The sequence below is a fragment of the Megalops cyprinoides genome, chromosome 5 (assembly GCF_013368585.1).
Source record: "Megalops cyprinoides isolate fMegCyp1 chromosome 5, fMegCyp1.pri, whole genome shotgun sequence".
In the NCBI taxonomy this organism is placed as follows: domain Eukaryota; kingdom Metazoa; phylum Chordata; class Actinopteri; order Elopiformes; family Megalopidae; genus Megalops; species Megalops cyprinoides.
Window position 1 is genome coordinate 16,038,886 of NC_050587.1, and position 21,943 is coordinate 16,060,828.

Sequence of the window (21,943 nt, forward strand, 5' to 3'; positions counted from 1 at the left end):
TACAGTGAGCTTCATTTTTTTCACCAGTTCATTTGTGTGAAAATAATTTGGAAAAAGGCATCACATGTGTAAACATTAAGAATCAGCCTGGTTATCTTTTATCAATGTCATATTTTATTGAATTAGAGCCCCACCCCCAAAATCTTCATTTCAGAGATCTTCCATGTTGTTTGGGCACCATGATGTTCATGATGTCCACTTTCATTTCCAGCTCAGCATCAATTGAACCCTTGAAAATAAAGATAAAAATCCAGATAAACAATAAGGGTTGTGACAGTGCCCCATAATGATTTTCTAAAAATCAAATTCAGTGCGATAGATTAAAATGACTAACCAGTTCTCGCTTTGCTTCTTCAATTTTCACTCGTGCAAGAGACGGGCTCTGATGAGAAGATATGCATTTGAACAAACATGGGCGATCAGTGATTTGATACACATACTAGGCAGTTTCTACATAACTAAAATAGTGATCCTTTTCAACCACCAATGTTCCATTTCTATCCCTAGGTCACCAACCTTTACCTTTCCAATATAGTTGTGAGTCCAAAAAAGCTACATGAGTCACTTGAATGTGCATTCTTATACTTAAAAGAAGCTCCTGAAGACTCAATTATTTCATAATAAACTACTGCTTTCTATATGAAGAATATTTTACCTTTGTCCCCAAAATAAGGTGTAAGGTGCACAATTGTATGTAAAAGAACTGAGTGTACAATAACAGGACCTCATCTGTGACTTTGAGCCATGATAAAAATGGACATTTCATTTATAAATTAACATTCTTAAATATAAAGTGTTAACAAAATATTTCAGATTCTTACAGGGGTCAAGTCTTTGTAAGATTCCAGTTTCTTCGTCAGGGGTAAGATCTCTTGCTTCAACTTTGCCATTTTCTAAGGAAAAGAAAACAGTTTTAGGAACTGGAAAAGATTTTCTAAAATATAAAACATCTGAAAATCAGTGAAACATTTAAATGCATGCATAGCTATCTATAATAATGCAAGATGTACTAGTCAAGTGAAAGAGCAATTAAAAGGTTTACCTCTGAGACTTCTAGTATTGCTTCATGGGTTAAGGGTTCCTCCATTTTCCTGGAGGCCAGCTTCTCCTGAGGGATTCAGGACATGTTAACATGCATAGTACATTTGAAATGTTTATAAACAGACTTATTAGTCTGAATTTGGCACAGAAATTAATTTCACCAGCAAATTGTGGACTTAACCACAGACTCAAAGCCTGTAGATGAAAAGTGCATTAGAAACACCTCCACATTATTTCCTAGATAATGAGCAGTGGTTTAATAACCTGTGGACAAAAACAAAAACTAAGATGCTTATTCACAAAGAATCATACATCCACATTATAGCATTTTTTTTCCACTGTTGCATACTGACAGATCCACTACATCAGCATGGATCAATACTTCAATCTGAATAGGGTTTGGATTAATCCATCAAATTAATTTACAACTACTGCCCTTAATCCCAACAGAGTAAGGTCAACAATAACTTCCTGCAGGGCCCAGACACTAACATGGATACATTCTGAAAAAGTGGGTGATCACTGACCTCTGCCATCTTTATTCTGAACGACAAGTCCTTGGATTTTGCTTTGACAAAGTCCATGTTGAGGAGTCTTTCTTCAGCCTTAGCATTCTCTACCTCTTGGTTTTTCATTGTTTTTTTGAGGTCCCTGTTGAAAATTAAACAAGTCAACCTGAATATCAGCACAAGCGTGTGTTTCAACAGCATATAATATACAATATGGGTAAATTTACACCCAAAAGTACAAGTTTGAGTCCTTCCACCCTATGTTAGACTAGACTTTCCCTAGGGAATCCAGAAAGTAATATTTTTTGGGGGGGGCAGGGGGGCTTTGTCTGATTGTTACACAAGGGATTAGTGACATCTCCAGCCCAACCCTTTCCTCTACTGAGATGCAGTTCCTTCAATGGAACTTTGACTGTAAATGTTATACAGCAGTTAATCAAATCTGTTAAGGATATAGCTGGAATGGAATTATTCCAGGACAACTGAGAATTCTTTCTGCATGTTGTGCCATACAATTTTACCTTCATTATGTTCAGATATAGGCTAGACTGCCCAAGACCTAGTTCTGACCTAACTTGACATAATTGTAAAATTTCTTCCATTAAAACCCAAGTATGTGAACTCATAGTTCAGCTTTATCATCAATTACCATCTATTTCTCACTGAGCAATCACAGATTTACCATGCTGATGCAATCTTTAACAACTGTTGTCATTTTATTATGGTGAAAGAGCAAATTGACCTTACTCCTGTAAGGTCTTCCGTAGTACAAGGGCAGACCCCAGTTTCTTCCTGATGATGGTAAGATCCCTTTCCATTCTTCTGCCTCTTTTCTCAGCTTCCACAAGCTCATTGGTCAGGCCATTTATTGCAGGCACAAAACTAGACACACAGGGAACCTCCCAAACGTTAACTCCATAAAGACTATACACATTTCAAACTAAGTGCCATTCCAATACAAAAATCATAATACTCGGGAAAAAAACGAAATTCATAAAGTTTAATGGATATATGTATATTTCGATAATTTGCACATTATCTGCACGGCTGATGATCAGGTCCTGGTTACCTCGTCAGCGATGTGTCCCTCACTTTAAGGACCATGGCCATGGCTTCAAGTGCAGCCATGTAATCCGAGGCTGGTTTCGACAGACTGCCGGAGGACAAGCCGACACCTTGTAATAGAACTTCCTGTAGATGGCAACCTTAAAATATTCCAGTGAAATGAAAGCAGGACTCAATGCAAACTGCATACATAACGGATTAATCTTAACTCAATCCAGCAGAGGCTACTTAAAAAGTCGGTTTTCACTTTCTGATGACCACTTCATCCGTGTGAGCAACGTTTACAAGTGTACAAATAGTATTTAGAACCACTCACCATCTGACTGATACTCAATGGCTTTTTGTTTGTGATCCTCTATGAGCAGAGACACCTCACTGCATCTGACTTCACTGTTCTCTGCCAGTTGGTACAGTATCTCAACAGTCCGAGTGTTAACTTCATACTCTGGAGTAATTTGGTCGCCGAATATCTTAGTGAGCCATTGGCTAACCTGAAATAGTGAAAGCAATTTAGCAAAGTCTCTCTGAATAATGTGACATTGGTTAGGTAGGCTACTTGTGCTAGCTAGCTAACATACGTATTATATGCTAGCCGGTAACGTTGCAGCACTGCAAACACGACTGTTAAACATACTGTATAGTAAATAAAGTGTAAGTTTCGCTAGATATACAGGTTTTAAATTACCAGATACCTTCGTTATCTTCTCACACATGTTCACAGCGGTGAGCTTGTTATGCTCCCTGCAACTCCCGCCTCTGTTTTCTTCCTGGCCGCCCTTCTTGCGGGGAAATGAGAGCGAATTACATTGGTCATATGGAATCTGTCCCGCCAATGAGTATTGCCTCTTGAGGTAGAAAAAAAATGTGGGTAAACTTCTTTTCATTGGTCACGGATATCGACCTCGGTGTCTTTATTGGTTTACAGCGTAATACGGCTAGGAGTAAGAGTAAACAAGAAGTTACTTTTCGAATTTGTGGTGTCCCAGCGGGCAATCACAACGGCATTATGAGTCCTGCTCCTTAGCCACTATGCTACACTGCCGACCCAGAAAGAGAGCATTAGTGCTGGTATGTTCAAGTATGATCTACAATCAGGAGCTAGGAGACCAATGAGACTGTGCTTCTGCAGACTGCTCTGCTCTATATGTCCTGTACTTTACTTTTGCTACAGGTCCATGCTACAGGAAATTTTAGTTCTGACATTTAAGTTTTTGAATCATTTTAATGAATTAATTTACATGTGTGTGTGTTCATTTGTCTCTTGCAATTGAAATGAGGGATGAATCTAGATATTTGCCAAGTCAATGTTATCATTATATACGTTATTTTTGAGAGAGGGTTGTCGCCATCTACTAATTATATGACAAGCTCTTCCAGGGGCATGAGGCATATGCTTGTGAAAATATGTCATTAGGTGCAGGGCTGCATGCATGTAGTGAGGAACACCAAGCTCAATATAACATATACCAATTTTGGTAAAGAGGGCAATGTCACTGTTAGCAGCAAACTAATCAGCCAGTCATTTCATGTTTTATTTTTTCATTAAAAAATTATGTACAGCATACAGGAGAGGCTGACATTACCAGTTTATTGTAACACTTTTTTCTGCAAAGCATATTTTTCCCCACTTGTAAATCCAAAGACCTTGATTCTGTTTGATACATATTTATACATAAATATTAACAACACTGGTGGTAGATATACATGGCCTGAAATTAAAACAAATGCTCATCGTTTTAAAGTTCACACAGACTCTGTGGGCCCAGACAACTAGAGTCGTTTCTTTGCTTTTGGGTGTATATTCATTCCTCTTGTTTGTCTTCATAAACGTCTGTGCAGTCCAGTCACAAACTCCTGATAAAACCGCTCTGAAACACACAGCGGGGTATGGAACACAAAAAAGTCATGACTGCTAATCTGTACACTGTTATGCACGTGGAATTAAGGGCATTTTATGCCTTTAATTTCATTAGAATGTCTGGGTGACCTGGTGTGCCAATGTGGGTGGACATGCTTGTCGGTGCTGCATCCACTAACCTGTGTCTGGCTGTATGAAGGAGTGTCTGACCAGGAAATCAAGAACCACCATGGCGCTATTGGGCTTGAAGTCATCAGTCACTATGACATCCTTCACCTGAATGAGACACATTGCCTTTGCGTTACAGAGTACTGCACTGTATTTAATGGTACCCAAGGTGAACCCTGAGGATATGAGCCTGACCTGGTCTATGGGCCAGAGGTAGAAGTCCTGCACCTCTCCATCACCAATTTGAGGCTGGAAGTCATGGGGCAGTTCCAGATCAAACACAAACTGGCTCTCTGGAAACACCCCTTCCTCATCCTCATAGGTGTAACTGAGACACAGAGGATGGGTTAAGGTCTTGGCATTGGGCAAACGCACCAAACTCCTCAGAGAGGCGTGTGTGTGTATGTTTTTCTTGTCAACGAACTACAGAGCGACACCACTGAAGGGACAGTATTACTACTAAACTACAGCTGACATGAAACCATTTTATCCCCTTTATTCACAAAGCTGGATTGTTAAACTGCGTGGTGTAAGAGTCACCTGACTGTGCCAACAGGATGTGCAGCCTCAGCAATGCATGCAGGGATACATGCTTCTTCCTGGCACTCTTTAATCAGGGTTTGTTTCACACTGCTCCCAGTTGCGAGCCCGCCAGCTGCCTGTCAGGAGAGGACACCTATCAGCAGTTATAAGGGTGTATCACCCTTGATGCACACTGTCGCAGACCATAGGCATAGATGATGAGTTTCCATAGAAAATAGGACATAATTGAACAATACACCCTCAGCTTACTGATGGGCTATATGTTGGACCCTAAGAAAACAGGCGCTCTCAATAGCTTGTATTGCTTGTTACTCTCACTGTTTGTCAATACTCACCGTGTCTTTGCCTTAGGACATAGTCAGGCAGCTTGCTAGCTTGCTTCAAAGCATGCATTAGGCAAATTTTGTAAGAAATAACAAGAATTTCAGCAATGACCAAGCAAAGCGTTCTTGTTGTAAAAGCTGTGGTAGCAACTTGGTGAATTCTACAAGGTGACTGGGTGAAGTGTACAAAAATACATTCAATGTGATTTAACAACTAGCTAACTGCAAGTAGCTTATCTTGCAAGTATTTGATTTACCCAAGCAGGCTTACAGACAACACCTATAGGTGGTACCTCTTGTTGAGCTGGCCAGACTTTCTGCATGTACACCTCCATGTTGCTGCCTCCACACTGTCTCCTTCTTTCACACGCTTCCCTCTACTGTCTCCCACTTATCAAATTAAGCTTTATTAACATATTATCAAATTTATGCTTTATTAACATTTTTATTTTTGAGTATTTTAGCCAAGTAACAACTGACCACTTGTTAGATCCACTCCATACTGCTCAAGTATCAATCAAGCATAATGGGGGAAGGAAAAGCATTCCAATTGACATCAGTTGTAACATTTTGAGGGATTTATTTTATTGCAAATCTGTGCTTGCTCACATGTTATTAAGTGCTGGTGGGGTGGCAGTGTAGTGTAATGGCTCGGGAAAGGAGCTTGTAATCAGAGAGTTTTAGGTTCAAGTGGAATATGAATGAGCATGAGTAAGCCATACATATAATTATAATATTATATAGTATAAAATATTATAATATATATAATTCACTCTGCATAAGGCTTTTGGCTAAGTAACTAAATAGCTAAATGTTTTACAGATTTTATATGAAAGTCTAAGGCACATCTATATGTTTTCCACAATATCTAATGACTAATACAGCTGCAACACCAGCTGAGTAACAGACATATATGAAATGTTAAAAGTGGGGTATTGGGTGAACAGTTGTACCAGGTTGTCCAGTCTCCCAGGGTAGGTCTGTTTGCTGAGGGATCGTCGTGCCAACCACATGCTGAGTGTCCCATCTTCACCCCGCCTGTAACCATTTAAATGGACCCCGTACCGCTTCACTCCAAACAGGCCTGCAAGCACACACAGACACATATGAAGGTAGGAACTCTCTTTCTTTCTCTCTCTCTCTCTCTCTCACACACACACACACACACTCATGCTTCATGTTAAATCTGTGACAGCATCAGCCTGCCAAGATAACTCAACATGTAGTTGAGAGGAGTAGATGCTTGTTTATGCTTACTGGTTGCTGCTCTCTCCATAGACATTAGTGGAGTGTCACAGAATCTGGGCATTACTTCATACTTCTGTTGGAAAATCACAAATGTACAGTTAACATAAAGATTTTCTTTGTCTTGTCTTTTTTAAATTCTCTTCTTAGTTGTCATTTCTTTCACCTCCTCTCTCCATCCCCTTAGGCAAGTGAAGCTGTCCATATCCCGCAGGGTCTGCAGTACAGAGTGTACAGCCTCCGACCTCTTCCGGTAGGAGTCTAGACTGGGGCACAGTGCTATTGCGCCCCCATGAGGTGGAGTAAAAACCTTAGGAAAGCTGCTCAACATAGATGCCACCTTCGGAGGCACCCATCCCACCTGCACCCCCTCCACCTCAAACCTCAAGCAGTGAACAAGACTGGAGCCTGAGAGAAACCAGAAAACATGTTTGCGAAAAGAACAACAATGGGATATGTGCATTACTAAACGTAAATGGTCTTCATATATACTAGCCAGCGTGTTACACTACGTTACTTTATTTTTGCATTTGAAAAGAGTCGTATAACTACTCCCATACCATATGCAACAGTAGTCTCTGTTGATATTACTGTTACCAGAAATATAACTTCGAGTCGTCAAATTTGAACTATATTAATGCATCAAACCTGGAAGATAAAAATTATCCATTCGTTGGAGGAGTCGGAGCGCTTTGTCCGACCAGGAGAGCAAGGGGCCAGCCATGTCGGATTACCGAGATCCGGCAATACCGACTCATGAGGTAGTTGCTTTAGCTGACTAAATTGCGAAGGGAAAGTACACCGAGGTTGGAGTAGTGTATTCCTTGTGCTTCCCAGTTAAAGTAGGCCGGGGTCTGCGCATGCTTCATTTGCTCTCGACTGTTCCCCGCCACATCTTAAATGAGACGTAGCTATATCTTTAGCTAGACTAGAAAATCCACCGAAGTTACTATTGTGTAACGTGTGCACCTGCACCAGTCTTAGAACGGATCGTGTTGAAATGATCCCTTTTACGTAGTTGGATTTATCAGTCACACGCTGTTAATACAAACTGATATTAGACCATTTTTATTCAGTTGTTTAGAGTTTTTCAAGTTGTACGACCTTAACATTTGCTTTGACGTAGGGTAATACTGCGCTAGCGGGCTTCCTTTCCCGAAACGCCCGCCCACTGTGTTCCACTCGTTCAATCAAAATCAATGACGTCAGTGAACAACGTCCGTAAGGATTCTGTGTATGGAGGTTAAGGAGGCTTGTAGTTGAGTGGTAGCTGTAAGGCAACTGGCATTTTACTGTATGGTCGTACAGGTCCAAAATTGTACCCTTTGCATTAGTAGCAATCAAATTGAGCTGTCTAGCGGCACCTAAGGCTAACGTTAATGAGTAATGCTAATATTATTATGCTAATAATTCCCAAGTTATAGCTATCGAGCTAGGTGTAGCAATAGGAAGCATTTTCAGAGACGACCGCTCAGACTCAGGGGAGGAAAGTAATTTTCAGTATTGGAGCTTACTTAAATGCATACTGTCAAAGGTGATCCGTGGTCCTCACCTACTTTACAAGGCCACAGAGCTGTTTTTCAGCACCAAGGCTGACAGTCACGACGATGAATTCGTTTTAGAAGCTTTATCAGTTCTACTCTAACCTAAAATACGAATGTTCTTTAAAAATACCATAATTGTATAAACGTATTTATATAAGGATTGCAACGTGTGCAAATGCGAAAGAACATTCTGTTTCATAACCTACTAAATGGCAGTAGCCCACATATTATTTGATGTCGATGAGTGAAAATATATTATGCACGAGCTTTGCAGAAGTATCTCACTGCTGTTGATTGTAATGTGTGGTAATTCTTAGTTTTTAAATGACCGACCTGTAGACTGAGATCACAGAAGAGAAAAGTAGGGTGCGGTGTTTCACTAACAGGGGAAACAAATAATAATAATAATAATAAAAAACGGTTTTATTCTTGTACATCCTCTTCTAAAAATTTTGACCATGTGTTTGGGTGTGTTGATTCTGCATGTTAACAGTAGAAAAAATATTGTTCTCTCTCTCTCTCTCTCTCTCTCTCTCTCTCTCGCGCTCTCTATGAATGTATCTCACTGTCCTTGTCACTGAGTTCACTACTCCCCACCATGTCTTGTATTTCCATGTTGCTTCTCATAAGTGGTAAGTGGCTTTATTTTACTTTCTTTCCATATGTGTATGTTTCTACCAATATTTCTTGTTTATTTCTTGTTTCTGCTTTTGATTAGCCCTCAAGCTTCTTCGCTTTTCCATAATCTGAACGATTAGAGTCTAGATCTGTGCTAGCAACCCTACTCAAATATAATCGTGAGGTAGTGTCAAGAGGTAGTCTGCTTTTTGTAACAATATTCATGTAATCTGTAATTTACATAGTAGTCAGGACTTTGAAACAGGAGCCAAATAAAAGTAATGAAAGGTGGACTGAACTATATTGCAGCAAACTTACAATAACAACAAAAAAAGTGTTACGCTTCTTGCAAGCGATGCAGTTTCGACTGTATCTATACTGTAGTCAGGCAGTTCCTCTTTACAAAGGCAGCAAAAAAAGTGTTGAGCCTAACTGTACTAAGCCTAACTGACCATAAAATGGAATATAATCTATTCTGTATAAGTGCATTTGTATTTCTGTTATTGTTGAAGTAGTCAGTACAACATACAGTAGTGTACTGTAAATTTTAGTGTTATACTGCAAAGAGACAACTGATTTGCAAAGATGTGCCTATTTTTAAGTGCAACCCCACAGCTTTTTCGCATTACAGGAAAGCACAGGATTATATATTTTTAAGTTTATTATCCATGTGTTCAGATGGATATTATGGACTGCAAAGTTTTGCAGACATGATGGGAGTTATATTTTAAAATAGTTTGATCTTACCATCATGTGCCATGTTTGCCTAGTCAGTGGTTTCACACAATAGATGTGGTGAAAATTGAAAATTTATGCAAGACATGTGCACAGACCAAAGGGCGAAGCATGACTTGAGAACTTGAGAGACTTGAGAAGCCTTTTAGGGCCAGTAAAAGGGATGACTACTTTGAGCTGCGATGGTTTCCAAAAAAAGGAGGTTGAAAATCATTGCTGCAGATTATCTGAAAAACGACGTTTGGACACTTTATTAGACACGTGGAGCTCATCGTCAGTGCTCCTGTAAAAAGGGGAGGAACAGAGCAGTATGTCCACAATCTCCTCTGTGGGAGCAGCGGGTGAGAGGGACAGTGCAGTTGGGAAGGAGTCTGTTATTGTGTCGTTTGTTGTTGATATTGAAAATGTTAAATATGTTATCACATTTTACTATTTTTGCATCTGTGTTCTCCTGCAGGACACCTCTGTCTGATGCGGATGGCTTCTGCAACACAAGCTGAGGGTGGGGAGGTTTCTTACTATGCAGCTCGCAGGTGTTATCATCTTGCCATGTAAAATAATGTACATAATTGAAACCCATTGTGTTTGTCTTATATGAAGATAGAGATGAACATGGTGCTTATGAACAAAAAACAGGCTATAATTTTTTTTCATAAAATAGTTAATCCTATGATTAATATTCTTTAATATCTCATTATAATCCCTCTATTTTACTTACATCTTTTGCTTAATAAAATTACATTAAGAAAATTGGGTATATATAATGTTTATATTTAGTCATTTTCTAAATGCTGCTGTCCAGATTGACTTACAGAAGTGCAATCAATAGGGCAGGTAGCTGTACAGATACTAAAACATTTGTGCCGTTCCTAAAATGTACTGCCAGTGTGGGAAATATTGCTACAATACAATGGGATTAAGTGCTGTCAAAGGACATACAAGTTTAAACTGTTACTGTTCAACATTACGCTTAGACCGTGCAACCTTAAATGCCAGGTTTTAATGATCAAAAAACATTTCCAACTGAGCGTATGCCACTGCAGAAGGTTGAGGTGCCACCAGACTTTTATCTTTTAGGTCACCATCAGATCGTATTAGTTTTAGGAGGTGGATATATCAGTATACAGAGAGACCAGATTCTGAATAGGTGGGGTTTTAGTCTGTGACAGTCAGCAAACCTGCAGTTATGACAACAGCAGGGAACTGCACCACTTGGGGGCAAAGGTAGAGAAGGGTCACTCAACATGTTAACATGATGAGCCTTCCAGGAAAGGACTACTGGACGTCCCAAGGCAGTGGAATGAAGCAGCCTGGCAGGAAAATTGTATTGCAAGAGAGATTTAAGATTGAAAATGATATTTCTGTTGTTCCATAACTGCAAAATATGAAATATGGAACTGAATCAAACACACAATGAAGGGGAACTGCTTCACTCTTCAGTTCCCCTTAAACTGAATTTTTTTTTCATCCTCAACCACTACAGCTGATTGACTGCTATATGTAGTCCACTGAAATCCCCACATATTTTGCTAGAATATTTTTCATGCTTCATTTTCATATTTTCATGTAATTGTCTTTTCCTCTCCTAAGATACAGGGATGCCCTGTATCTCCTTAAAGACTCATTTGGGCAATGAAATCCATGGCAACGTCACAGACAAGGTGACCCTGGGCCAAAATTTCACCAACAACTGCTCCACTCAGTATGCTGGGGGTGACGGGCTGTACAGCAACAATACTAACATTGACTGGAGTGAGTGGTCCTATGCTTGTGTTTGCTCTGGTGTAAATATACATGGTTTAAGTGCACAGTCAGCTGTGAGGAGTGAGTGATGACAGCATGTCCCCATTTGCAGAGTCCCACCTGGTGGTCATTGTGGCTGGGTCAGCAGGGGGTGCTGCGTTCCTGCTATTTCTCCTTATTCTCTGCATCTGTCTGGCCTGCAAGTCCACGAAGCAGACCGAACAAGGTAATGATAGGTAAAGGCTGAAGGAAAGGCAAAGTCAATGGTGTATAAGTCTCTATTGAGGGTGTTTTATCAAACGCTTCCCCCAGCCTTTCCAGAAATACTTCTTTGAGCTGACACTGGCCTAGGTTCCCCTTCTTAGGTATTACCCACAATTCCTCACCTGTCCACTTGAGCAAATGGAAGGGTCAACATCAGTGGAATCTTATGAGCTTGAAACAAGGGATTACTTTTAATGCTGTATACCATCACTTTGTGAGCTACATTTTAAACAATTTTAACAAACAGTAAAGAGGAGAAGCAAAACATGCCCTTGCAGATCTCAACAGGTGTTGTCAAACTGGAGCTGAAAACAAACTGCATAGGAGAGGGTTGTCCAAGTGGCTCAGCAGTTAATATGTTCATTTTGAGTACATACTGAACTCTATGGCCTGGGCTTGATCTCAGCCCTGTCATCAACTGATGATGTGAAAAATAGTCATGGTTGGTGTTTGAGGGTATTGAAGAATTGCATTCACTACACCCTAGTACCCCTGCATGAGTATAGTGGTTGTTGTAGTAAGATGAGCATAACATATCTGATTGCCAATTCCAAAATGAAGGGCTGCATAAAGGGGGAAAACTGCAGGAGAAGCCGTTGGAGAGAATACCCATCATACTAGAATGAACACACCACACACATGCAAAATCAAAATCACCAAAATCAGGAAATAGACCCTAGTAAAAGTCAAAGCAGAGGCCCAACAAAGCCCAGAGCAATGTCCTTCCATTTAGCCCAACTATGCTCATCATTTCACCTGTAATCTACAGTAAATTAAATGGTTTGTCTTTTGCTTCACGTTTTTCCAATTCATGAATCTCTAACACTGGAACTGTGCTTCTAAGACTGATCATCAGTAACCCAGATGAAAAGCACTGAGCTTATCGTTGATGTATTTTGCTAGTGAATAAAAGCACTGATATTCATATTCATACCCTCACAGTGACCCTCAGGGCATGCAGGAGTCAGCTTGCAGAATATGAAGAGGACAATGATGAAGAGGACTCAGAACCTGATTACATGAGCACACCATCACAAAGCAGCAATGGCAGCTACATCAACGTGGAGATGCAAGTTTCGGAGGAGGGGAGCGGGTGTGAGGAGGCCAGCTACATCAACGTGGAGATGGCAGTTTTGGAGGAGGAGAGTGGGTGTGACGAAGGGGATTATGTCAACACAGAGACGTTGGAGCTGTGTGAGGTGTGCAGCAGTGATAGTGAGCCGGACTATGAGAACTCTGCTTACCTGAATCAGACAGGGAGCTGACAGTGGCTCTCTGATGTAGCCTCTGATGTAGCCGATGTAGCCACTCTCTCCTGTTGAGAATTTGTGTCACAAGTGCCTGTGTGAATGTTGCATAGCGAGTTAAAATTCTGTGATGTGTGGGAAAGCTGTGCCTGTTTGTGGGCAACAAATGTTTTTTACTTTTTTGCCAAGACAAAGCTGTTCCTCTCTTAGAAATTTACCATTAGTGTCTGTTAAGATCACAAATTCCCTGTCCATTTTTGTTCCTCTCATTACTGTTTGGAGGCGTTTTTGTCCTGGTTGCATAGGGATTCCAGGTTGATTTCACAGTTCACAGCAGTGATTGTGGAGTTCCTGGCCAATGTCTTCCTGTATTGTGGCTGCTGATTATGAGTTCAGCATGCTGTACATGCTCCAACTAGTCCATATTGTCCAGGCTTCCTGTCTGTGATATGTTGCCTGTGAGGGCGTGTAGGTAAGCTGGTGTGAGCCCTGGGTGCTTTGACCTTAACAGTCAGGGAGATGTTAGAGGCAATGAGTGCTTGGCTCTGCTCTTAGGGTCTGCACAATTGTGACCTTTTGCTGCAGCTCCCCTTTCACTCACTGCAGTGAGCTTTCACAGCATCTCTGTCTGCCCACAGTATCCTCGCTTTTTCTTCAAGTGAGGTTTTGAAATCATTCTTTATCTGGGTAGCTACGTTTTTAATGTGCTGTTGTTAAATTAGTCAGCATGGTTCTTTAGCTCTTTACCAGCTCCACTGCCTGAGGGGAGAGCCTCTCCTGTATAATGCTTATGCACTGTAGTGCTTTGGGCCCTGTGGCAGGTTGTCATGGTCTAACCCTGGGCTGTCTCTGTCCTCTAGAGGTGGTTGGCCCTCTGTGGTAAGCTTTTGGTGAGGATTTCTGGAGTCACATTTCCAGCTTCCCTTTTCCCAGTGTGTTCTACATATCTGTTGAAATTGCACTGAATTATTTTGTTTGTTTTTAATACCCTGAGCTCATTAACAACTGTTTGTCTTTAGTCTTTCCACTGTCTTTGTATGTCCAAATTTTCTTACAGGTTGTTATTTTTTACAGTTTTTTTCATCAAACATAATATATTTCTAGTTAGTACTTACCTCATATTTCTTTTTCTGTTTGAAATAAAACTTTGGGTTTTGTTTCATAGCTCATGTTTAGCATGTCTCTCATGTTTGATCTCTTCAAAAACTACAGATTCTTCTGGGACAGAGAGGCAGTTGCAAAAAGGTCCCAGCACAGAAACTCTTTACCATAGCCTCAGTGTAGGAAACCGGCAAGACACTGGTATTGTCACCCCCTTGCATAAATTATTCAATTCATGTTACTTATTCTTATTTATTTAACCATCTATTTATTTAAAACGAGTATCCATTGATTTCTGAAGTATTATTAAAACATATATACGTGGTTTGCTGTTGTTACAGTTTCGAAGAATAAGGACAATAAACACAACAAGGAATAGACTTAACATGTTGTGTGCGTTAACTATTTCGTTTTACTTTATATCGCGACATTCCGAGGCGAGCGGTCCTACAGGCCGTTATGTCCCCCACCGACGGCTGCATGAGGAACTGCAGCACAAAACGGCTGCAGGGGAGAGGCCCTCGGTTCCCAGTGTGGCCACCGGGTGGAGCACATGTGCAGGTGTTTACAGAGCGGCTCTGGGTGTTTAAGTGACACACATAGGAATATACACATACTCAAATGTACAGGAAGTAGAGCGAGGGGTGAAATCCCTCTAAGTCTAAGCTGCTAACCTCTCACCATTTCCCCACCATTCAAAAGTGTACTCACTGCAATAAAGCGCGTGAATAGAAACTTATATCGACCCCACTTCGTCAAGAAAGCACATGCAGTGTGGATTTATGTGCGAGAGACGGGTCAGATTTGAAGTCAATTTACACAGCTAGCTTTACAAGCTTACTAAGGCTATATGATTGTTGAAAATGGTAAATCCATAACCAATGTGCATCCAATAATATTGGAGACCAGTCACCAAGTTTTCTCCTATTGCATTTTGTGCGTGCTTGCTCTGTAGTTCGTTAACATTCAATGACCTGTCTGTGCAGAAAGCAAGGTGACAGTACTACAAATAGCATGATGCTAACAAAACCGCTAATGCGTTCCAAAACGGAAGTAGTAAAGCGAAGGAGCCGTCAAAATCTGGTTTCAGAATAATATACTGACACAGAGGCTAACTTATTTGATTTGCTAATACAGCCACAACTTTATAATTTCAAGCAATCAGTTATGAAGAGAATTATACATAAAATAAGACAGGAATATACATGTATATGACTGTTTCCGGGTCAAAAGTGACCTTTCTAAATCGAATGAGCGCTGAGCCCTCCATCTTCTTCACTCCGCGATACAGCCAGCCGGTGGAGGAGTGTGGACCTGCGTACTTCCCTCAAAATGCTGTCTGTTCGCGTTGCTGCGGCTCTTGCCCGCACTCTGCCAAGACGGGCTGGATTTGTAAGCATTCTGTTGTATTACTAAAGATTTTTGCAATGCCAGGAAAACGTTTAACTGCAAAACAAATGCTGTGAATGTCAGTGAATGGCGAGGACGTGAACATGCAGGACGCCATCTTGCACTTGAAGGGCCTGCTTGGAATTGCTTTGCTATAGCTAATAGTGTATACGATATAAGCGCACCCGAGTTGGATTAAAGGACGGTCATCTCTCAGTTTTATGCATTTCAATTTATTATAGTAGCGAGCATATCATTTTTATTGCAAGCATTTTCACAATGTCAGATAAACATACACACGTTGGCCTTGCACTGAATGTCATTTTAACAAGTATGAAGGTCAGGTTTCTATTACCTAGCTGTACTCAGCTAGACAGTTAGCTGACTGAGCATGCTTCACCAGTGAGGTTCGTGCACATTGTTTTCGGACTTGGCTGGTTGTAGTTTGCTAAGTATGATTGAATTCTGATGCTTTGCATGTATCCCTCATGCCCACAGCAGTGTCTTCGCAGGATAAAATAAAATGGCTAGCTAATGTGCGTGTGTGCTTTTGAAAGTAGCGTAGTTAACATTTTATATAACACCTACTGTTCCGTGCGTTAAAACGAAGAGCTGACATTTTAGATGCTAGAACTCAGAATTGCATTGCGGGTTTTCGAAGGTAGTTTGCATTTTACCCACACTGCACGCAGTATTGTCAGTACATGCCACCGTGGCTAAAGTCTTTCTAAATGAATAGCTAACTCCAAGTCCTTGAGGATTGTCGGTGGGTGAAGGTCACCTGTCTTGCGTTGTAAGAACGTAAAGTAGGTTTGATTGTACATTGTGCGACAGAAGCTGATATGTAATGCATAGGAAAATTACGAAGCATGGCATTACTAAATGTTAAATGATACAGTTTGTCTGTGGTGCTGTATTTCGTGTGGGAGGGGCTGCATAGCGCCTGTGTTAGGGTGTCATTGTAGAGTGACTGTCTTCGCTGGACACATTTTGTTACAGGTATCCAAAAATGTTGCTGCTGCCTGTGTTGGAGCCAAGAACCTCCACACCAACAGACCATGGCTGCAGAAAACAGGTTTGCATGAATAATATTGAGGTTAAAAACACTCTTAATTTATAGTCCCAATCAGGCATTGACTGTACGGTTCCACTGAATTTGGTTTAATTTTATTGTTTGGAAGAATGGACTTGAATTTTATTGCGCTTTCTGTAGTCCTCTGTCATCAAAACTAATGTAATGCAAAGTATGTTGTTGCTGGGTTTCATATTTTAAGACATTGTTTCCCCATAGCTGTATGGTTGTGAATGAGGTATTGCATGCTTTTAGGCACTGCTGAGGTGTCCTCTATCCTGGAGGAGAAGATCATGGGGGCAGACACCACAGCAGACCTGGAGGAGACCGGCCGTGTGCTCTCCATCGGTGACGGTATCGCCAGAGTGTATGGGCTCAGGAACGTGCAGGCTGAGGAGATGGTGGAGTTCTCCTCTGGCTTGAAGGTAAGCTTCTGATGGATCCCTGTCCAGTTACATTTTAGTCCGTTGGTATTATTAAATGGCAGTATGTTCACTATAAAGGGCGAGCAGGTTAAGCTTTAGTCTTTTTTTTTTTTTCTTTTTTTTTCGTTTTTCAGAACATGTTGGCCCACCTTGTATAAAAACCTTATATTTCTCAAGTTTTATGTGGGTGGAAGGTTCTTTGAACATGGACTTTTGTGGTGCTCTGATATTCTGCAGTTCAGAGTTTTCTTGCATTGAAAAATAATCAGTGTCCTTATGTTTTTTCAAGTTCAGCGTGAATTAACATTCTCCTCCTCACAGGGTATGTCTCTGAACTTGGAGCCTGACAACGTTGGTGTAGTGGTGTTCGGTAATGACAAGCTGATCAAGGAGGGTGACATTGTGAAGAGAACTGGTGCCATCGTAGACGTCCCTGTTGGTGACGAGCTGCTGGGCCGTGTAGTGGACGCTCTGGGCAATGCCATTGATGGGAAAGTAAGGAGTGTGCTTTTTTATCACTTAAGCTAAGCACTCCAGGACATTTATTACAGTGAAGAATGCTTGAATCACCATAATGCATTTATTTGAATATGATTGTTTTAAAGTTTATTATTAGCTGGTTCATTGTGTTGCATGCATAAAGTGCCTTCCTGTTTCTCATGCGTATCCTTGGCTTTGTTCTACTCCAGGGACCCCTTGGGTCGAAGACCCGTAGGAGGGTGGGTCTGAAGGCCCCTGGCATCATTCCCAGGATCTCTGTGCGAGAGCCCATGCAGACTGGCATCAAGGCTGTCGACAGCCTGGTGCCCATTGGGCGTGGCCAGCGTGAGCTGATCATCGGGGACAGGCAGACAGGGTAAGTGTTAGGCACTCCTCCACCACTTTGCACAACAGCTGAAGCTCAGTGACGTCTGATCCTGTAGTTTCGGTCGTGAGGGAATTAAAGATTGCAGGTCTGTGCCAGGGTAGCTTACTGTCTGAATCTTTGCAGCAAAACTGCCATTGCCATTGACACAATCATCAACCAGAAGAGGTTCAATGACGGAACTGATGAGAAGAAGAAGCTGTACTGCATCTATGTCGCCATCGGTCAGAAGAGATCCACCGTGGCCCAGCTGGTCAAGAGGCTGACTGACGCCGATGCCATGAAGTACACCATTGTGGTGTCCGCCACCGCCTCCGACGCCGCCCCCCTGCAGTACCTGGCCCCCTACTCCGGCTGCTCCATGGGGGAATACTTCAGGGACAATGGCAAGCATGCCCTGATCATCTACGATGACTTGTCCAAGCAGGTCTGTCACATTCCGTCCACTTGCATTTCTCTGCATTTGTGATTAAAGCGGGAGGCATTGCACGCGCTTTCCGTGCGGTCCAGGTGCCAAAAAAACACAAACCTTTGACCCCGATCACTTGCCTTCCTTCAGGCTGTTGCCTACCGTCAGATGTCCCTGCTGCTGCGTCGTCCTCCTGGCCGTGAGGCCTACCCTGGCGATGTGTTCTACCTCCACTCCCGTCTGCTGGAGAGGGCAGCCAAGATGAACGACAACTTCGGCGGAGGCTCCCTCACTGCCCTGCCCGTCATTGAGACTCAGGCTGGCGATGTGTCCGCCTACATTCCAACCAACGTCATTTCAATCACAGACGGCCAGGTACGTGAGAAGCAGGCAGCACCCCCTCAGACAGAATGGAGTGCAAAGCTGTATTTCAGTAATGGAGATTACCATTCGTAACAAGATGTCATATCCTTTCTCCCTAGATCTTCTTGGAGACAGAGTTGTTTTACAAGGGTATCCGCCCCGCCATCAATGTGGGTCTGTCTGTGTCCCGAGTAGGATCGGCTGCCCAGACCAGGGCCATGAAGCAGGTAGGTCCTCGCCCAAGAAAGTAGTACGCTACATAGCTGCGACAATGTGTTGAGAACAGTGCTTACATGAGCATCTCTCCCACCTTCAGGTTGCCGGCACCATGAAGCTGGAGCTGGCTCAGTACCGTGAGGTGGCCGCTTTCGCCCAGTTCGGTTCCGACTTGGACGCTGCCACCCAGCAGCTGCTGAACCGCGGTGTGCGTCTGACCGAGCTGCTGAAGCAGGGACAGTACTGTGAGTGCCTCCTGACCATGTCGATTGAATCGCCTCTCATAAGCATGCCTGCACGGTCTAATCGGTTTCTTCCTCCTTCCTCTCTGCCGCAGCTCCCATGGCTATCGAGGAACAGGTAACGGTCATTTATGCTGGTGTCAGAGGCCACTTGGACAAATTGGAGCCCAGCAAGATCACCAAGTTTGAGAAGGCCTTCCTGCAGCACATCCTCAGCCAGCACCAGGACCTGCTGGCCACAATCAGGTAACGGGGTACTAGTGTTTGAAGAAGTCACATCGCAGGTGGCTCTGGCCCTTGTATAGTCTTCACTCCCATTTTATTATAGAACAGTTCACTTAATGTGAACCTGAGGCATGTTCTTCCTTGTGCTGCTCTTTTGTGGCATGTAGAGGTGCCTTTAGTTTTAGTTGATTCAAGTAAGCTCAAACTATGTCACCTCTAGCCCAGTGAAGACTGCACTTGCTAAGAAATGGACTGCTAATGATAGAAATGATGAAAAGGAAAAAGGATATATGTGTTTGAGGAGCAGTGTGCTGCAGTATACTTATAAGAAGTGTTGCTCATATTTTTAAGTAATTGTAGAGAAATGCATCATGTGAAGTTGTTACTTTTTGGCATTGCTTACTTAGTTGACGTCATAGTTATCCTGTAACGATGAATTTCTTAGCTGTTCTTATGCTCAACATAAGTTGGATCGTACTTTATTGATCCAAAAAACGGATTGCCTTGCCAACAGTCAAGCATGTGTGGAACAGAGGTACAAAACATAAAATATACATAAAACAGTAAGACAATAAATACAAAATAATTTCCCTTTATTGCAGAGCTGATGGTAAGATCTCAGAGGTTGCAGACGCCAAGCTGAAGGAGATCGTGTTGAACTTCCTGTCGAGCTTCGATGCATAAAATGTGTTGGTTTGGTTGGCTGTTTTGTCAATGTTTGCATAGTGCTCCGGTCTAACTTTATATGAACTTAAAAAATGAAAACAGCACTTCATCCATAATGTACAGATATCTCCAAAAGAGAATAAAGTGTTCTAACTCCAGGGTGCTTGGATTGCTTTTTACTCTTATCAGTGTCAATTGAACTCATCTGCATGTTTTTAATGAGCACGTGGGTCATCTTTACTGATTGACTGATGGTCTCGTAGTCTGTAGTGGCATTTCCATACAGCAGCTTGTTGAACTAGATTACCATGTTGTATTTTTAGATGGATGTAAATATACCTACACATGGACATACTTGGCTAAGCCTAAAGTACTATCACCTGTGACTATGTTGCGCTATTTGCACATTTTTCCAAAGTTTGGGGTAGAAGATCAGAAATTTGTGGTGATTGGGTACAGTTACTCTGAGACATGAGACATACTATCCTTTCACCAACAAATGAGAAACCTATATTTCTACACAATTTTAGAAGTGACAGTGGCCTTACTTGTAAATTTGTTTAATCTTTACAGTTTGAACAGTTTACAAATGTCTTCTGTTTGAGCACAATCTCATGTCCAGACATTATGACTTCTTCATTGCTTCATTTTTCTTTCCTTTTTGGATGAGTTGATATGGAATGCAAAGGATCATTAGTAATGTGTAATTTTATGGAGGGGAGATTTTTCTTCTGAATAATCAGTGATTTGAGTTTTAATGGTTTTTCTCCATTATGCAACTGTTTTTGAATCGCCAGTTAATGAATATTTAGGATCATCTTGTCATGATGACATCTGCAGTTGTGCAGAGCACTGAGGTTCCATCCTGTGATATGCTTGCACACAGCCAGTGGCTGCATTTTTGCATTTGATGTCACAGTGCTCTACAGTGGAATGTGTGCTCATCGTATATAGGCACTATTCCAGTGATGTCATCCAAGAAACCCAGGCACCTGCCAAATTATAGGGTGCCTGAGAGCAGCAAGACAAGGAAGCCCTAGCCAGCTAATACTATTTGTATATGCCTATGTGCTATACAGGGATCCCCTCAGTGAGACATGTCTAGTTTTAATCTGAGAGGATTAAAGGGGAAGGAGAGGGTGCTGTCTCTCAGACGGTAAAAACACTAGACGCTTGATGAAGTGTGGATGGTCTGAATGTCTTGCTTCCTTCTGTAGTGATGAATTTGGACAAAGTTGTGTAAATTGCATTGCACTCTGAATTTAGCCTTTGAGGTTTCATCTCAGGCCTATTTGCTGTGAGAAAAAAATGGCAGCAGTGGATATAACAATACCACACAGTTTAAGTTCCATCAGATGGTATCGGTAGCTTTTTAAAATTGTTCTATCATTTCAAACTTTGTTCCTCCACAATTCGCCTACGCAAGGTGGGCCTATATAATATGACTGAAGTCACACTTTGAATATACTTTAGTACCCACAGGAGTACTAAATACATCCACTAGAGGGTGTGGCAGGGTAAAATTATGCAGCTATAAATATATACAGTGTATGCGTGTGTGCATACATACACCACACTGATGAGCCAAAACCTTTTGACCACTCACAGGTGAACCAAATAATGTTGATCATCTCCAAACAAGGGCACATGTCAAGGTCTGGGTAGATTAGATGGATGGTAAGCGAACAATCAGTTCTCATAGCCAAGGTGTTGGATGCAGGGGTCAATTCATTTTACTCAATTCAATTCATTCAAATTTTATTTATAAAGCACATTTAAAAACAACAGCAGTTGACCAAAGTGCCGTACAATCGGAATAGAAAAAAACCATAAGACAACACTATAAAAGAGAGTGACCACAAATAAAAGCAATGAGACTGTAACAATAAAACGAAAGAAAAAGCAAAAGCAATTCTCATAATGAGTTAAAAGCCAAACAAAAAAATGTGTTTTAAGACGGGATTTAAAAGCAGGCAGTGTAGGGGCCAGCCTTACATGCAGAGGCGACTTGTTCCAGAGTTTAGGGGCTATAACTGCAAAGGCATGATCTCCCCTATGCTTCAACCT

At 41.7% G+C, this 21,943-nt stretch overlaps 3 protein-coding genes across 3 annotated transcripts; 1 reads left to right on the forward strand and 2 right to left on the reverse strand.

Annotated features, from left to right (window-relative positions):
- Window positions 1-133: 133 nt before the first annotated feature.
- Window positions 134-3,586, reverse strand: haus1 (HAUS augmin-like complex, subunit 1). Its single transcript, XM_036530032.1, has 9 exons — window positions 3,308-3,586; window positions 2,932-3,106; window positions 2,620-2,755; window positions 2,298-2,432; window positions 1,569-1,692; window positions 1,043-1,108; window positions 822-893; window positions 335-382; window positions 134-229 (listed from the first exon to the last, which is right to left on the reverse strand). The coding sequence occupies exons 1-9, from the start codon at window positions 3,497-3,499 to the stop codon at window positions 146-148; spliced, it is 1,032 nt and encodes a 343-aa protein (XP_036385925.1). The 5' UTR covers window positions 3,500-3,586; the 3' UTR covers window positions 134-145.
- Window positions 3,587-4,135: 549 nt separating this feature from the next.
- Window positions 4,136-7,594, reverse strand: tpk2 (thiamin pyrophosphokinase 2). Its single transcript, XM_036529659.1, has 8 exons — window positions 7,401-7,594; window positions 6,919-7,160; window positions 6,765-6,828; window positions 6,461-6,591; window positions 5,182-5,300; window positions 4,837-4,969; window positions 4,653-4,749; window positions 4,136-4,483 (listed from the first exon to the last, which is right to left on the reverse strand). Exons 1-8 carry the CDS (start codon window positions 7,474-7,476, stop codon window positions 4,437-4,439), a joined length of 909 nt encoding a protein of 302 aa, XP_036385552.1. The 5' UTR covers window positions 7,477-7,594; the 3' UTR covers window positions 4,136-4,436.
- A 7,672-nt stretch (window positions 7,595-15,266) lies between these two features.
- LOC118777726 (ATP synthase subunit alpha, mitochondrial) lies at window positions 15,267-20,034 on the forward strand. The gene is made up of 11 exons (XM_036528846.1): window positions 15,267-15,396; window positions 16,393-16,468; window positions 16,721-16,890; window positions 17,212-17,385; window positions 17,580-17,746; window positions 17,882-18,182; window positions 18,315-18,539; window positions 18,647-18,754; window positions 18,844-18,988; window positions 19,081-19,231; window positions 19,813-20,034. Exons 1-11 carry the CDS (start codon window positions 15,337-15,339, stop codon window positions 19,892-19,894), a joined length of 1,659 nt encoding a protein of 552 aa, XP_036384739.1. The 5' UTR covers window positions 15,267-15,336; the 3' UTR covers window positions 19,895-20,034.
- Window positions 20,035-21,943: the final 1,909 nt, after the last annotated feature.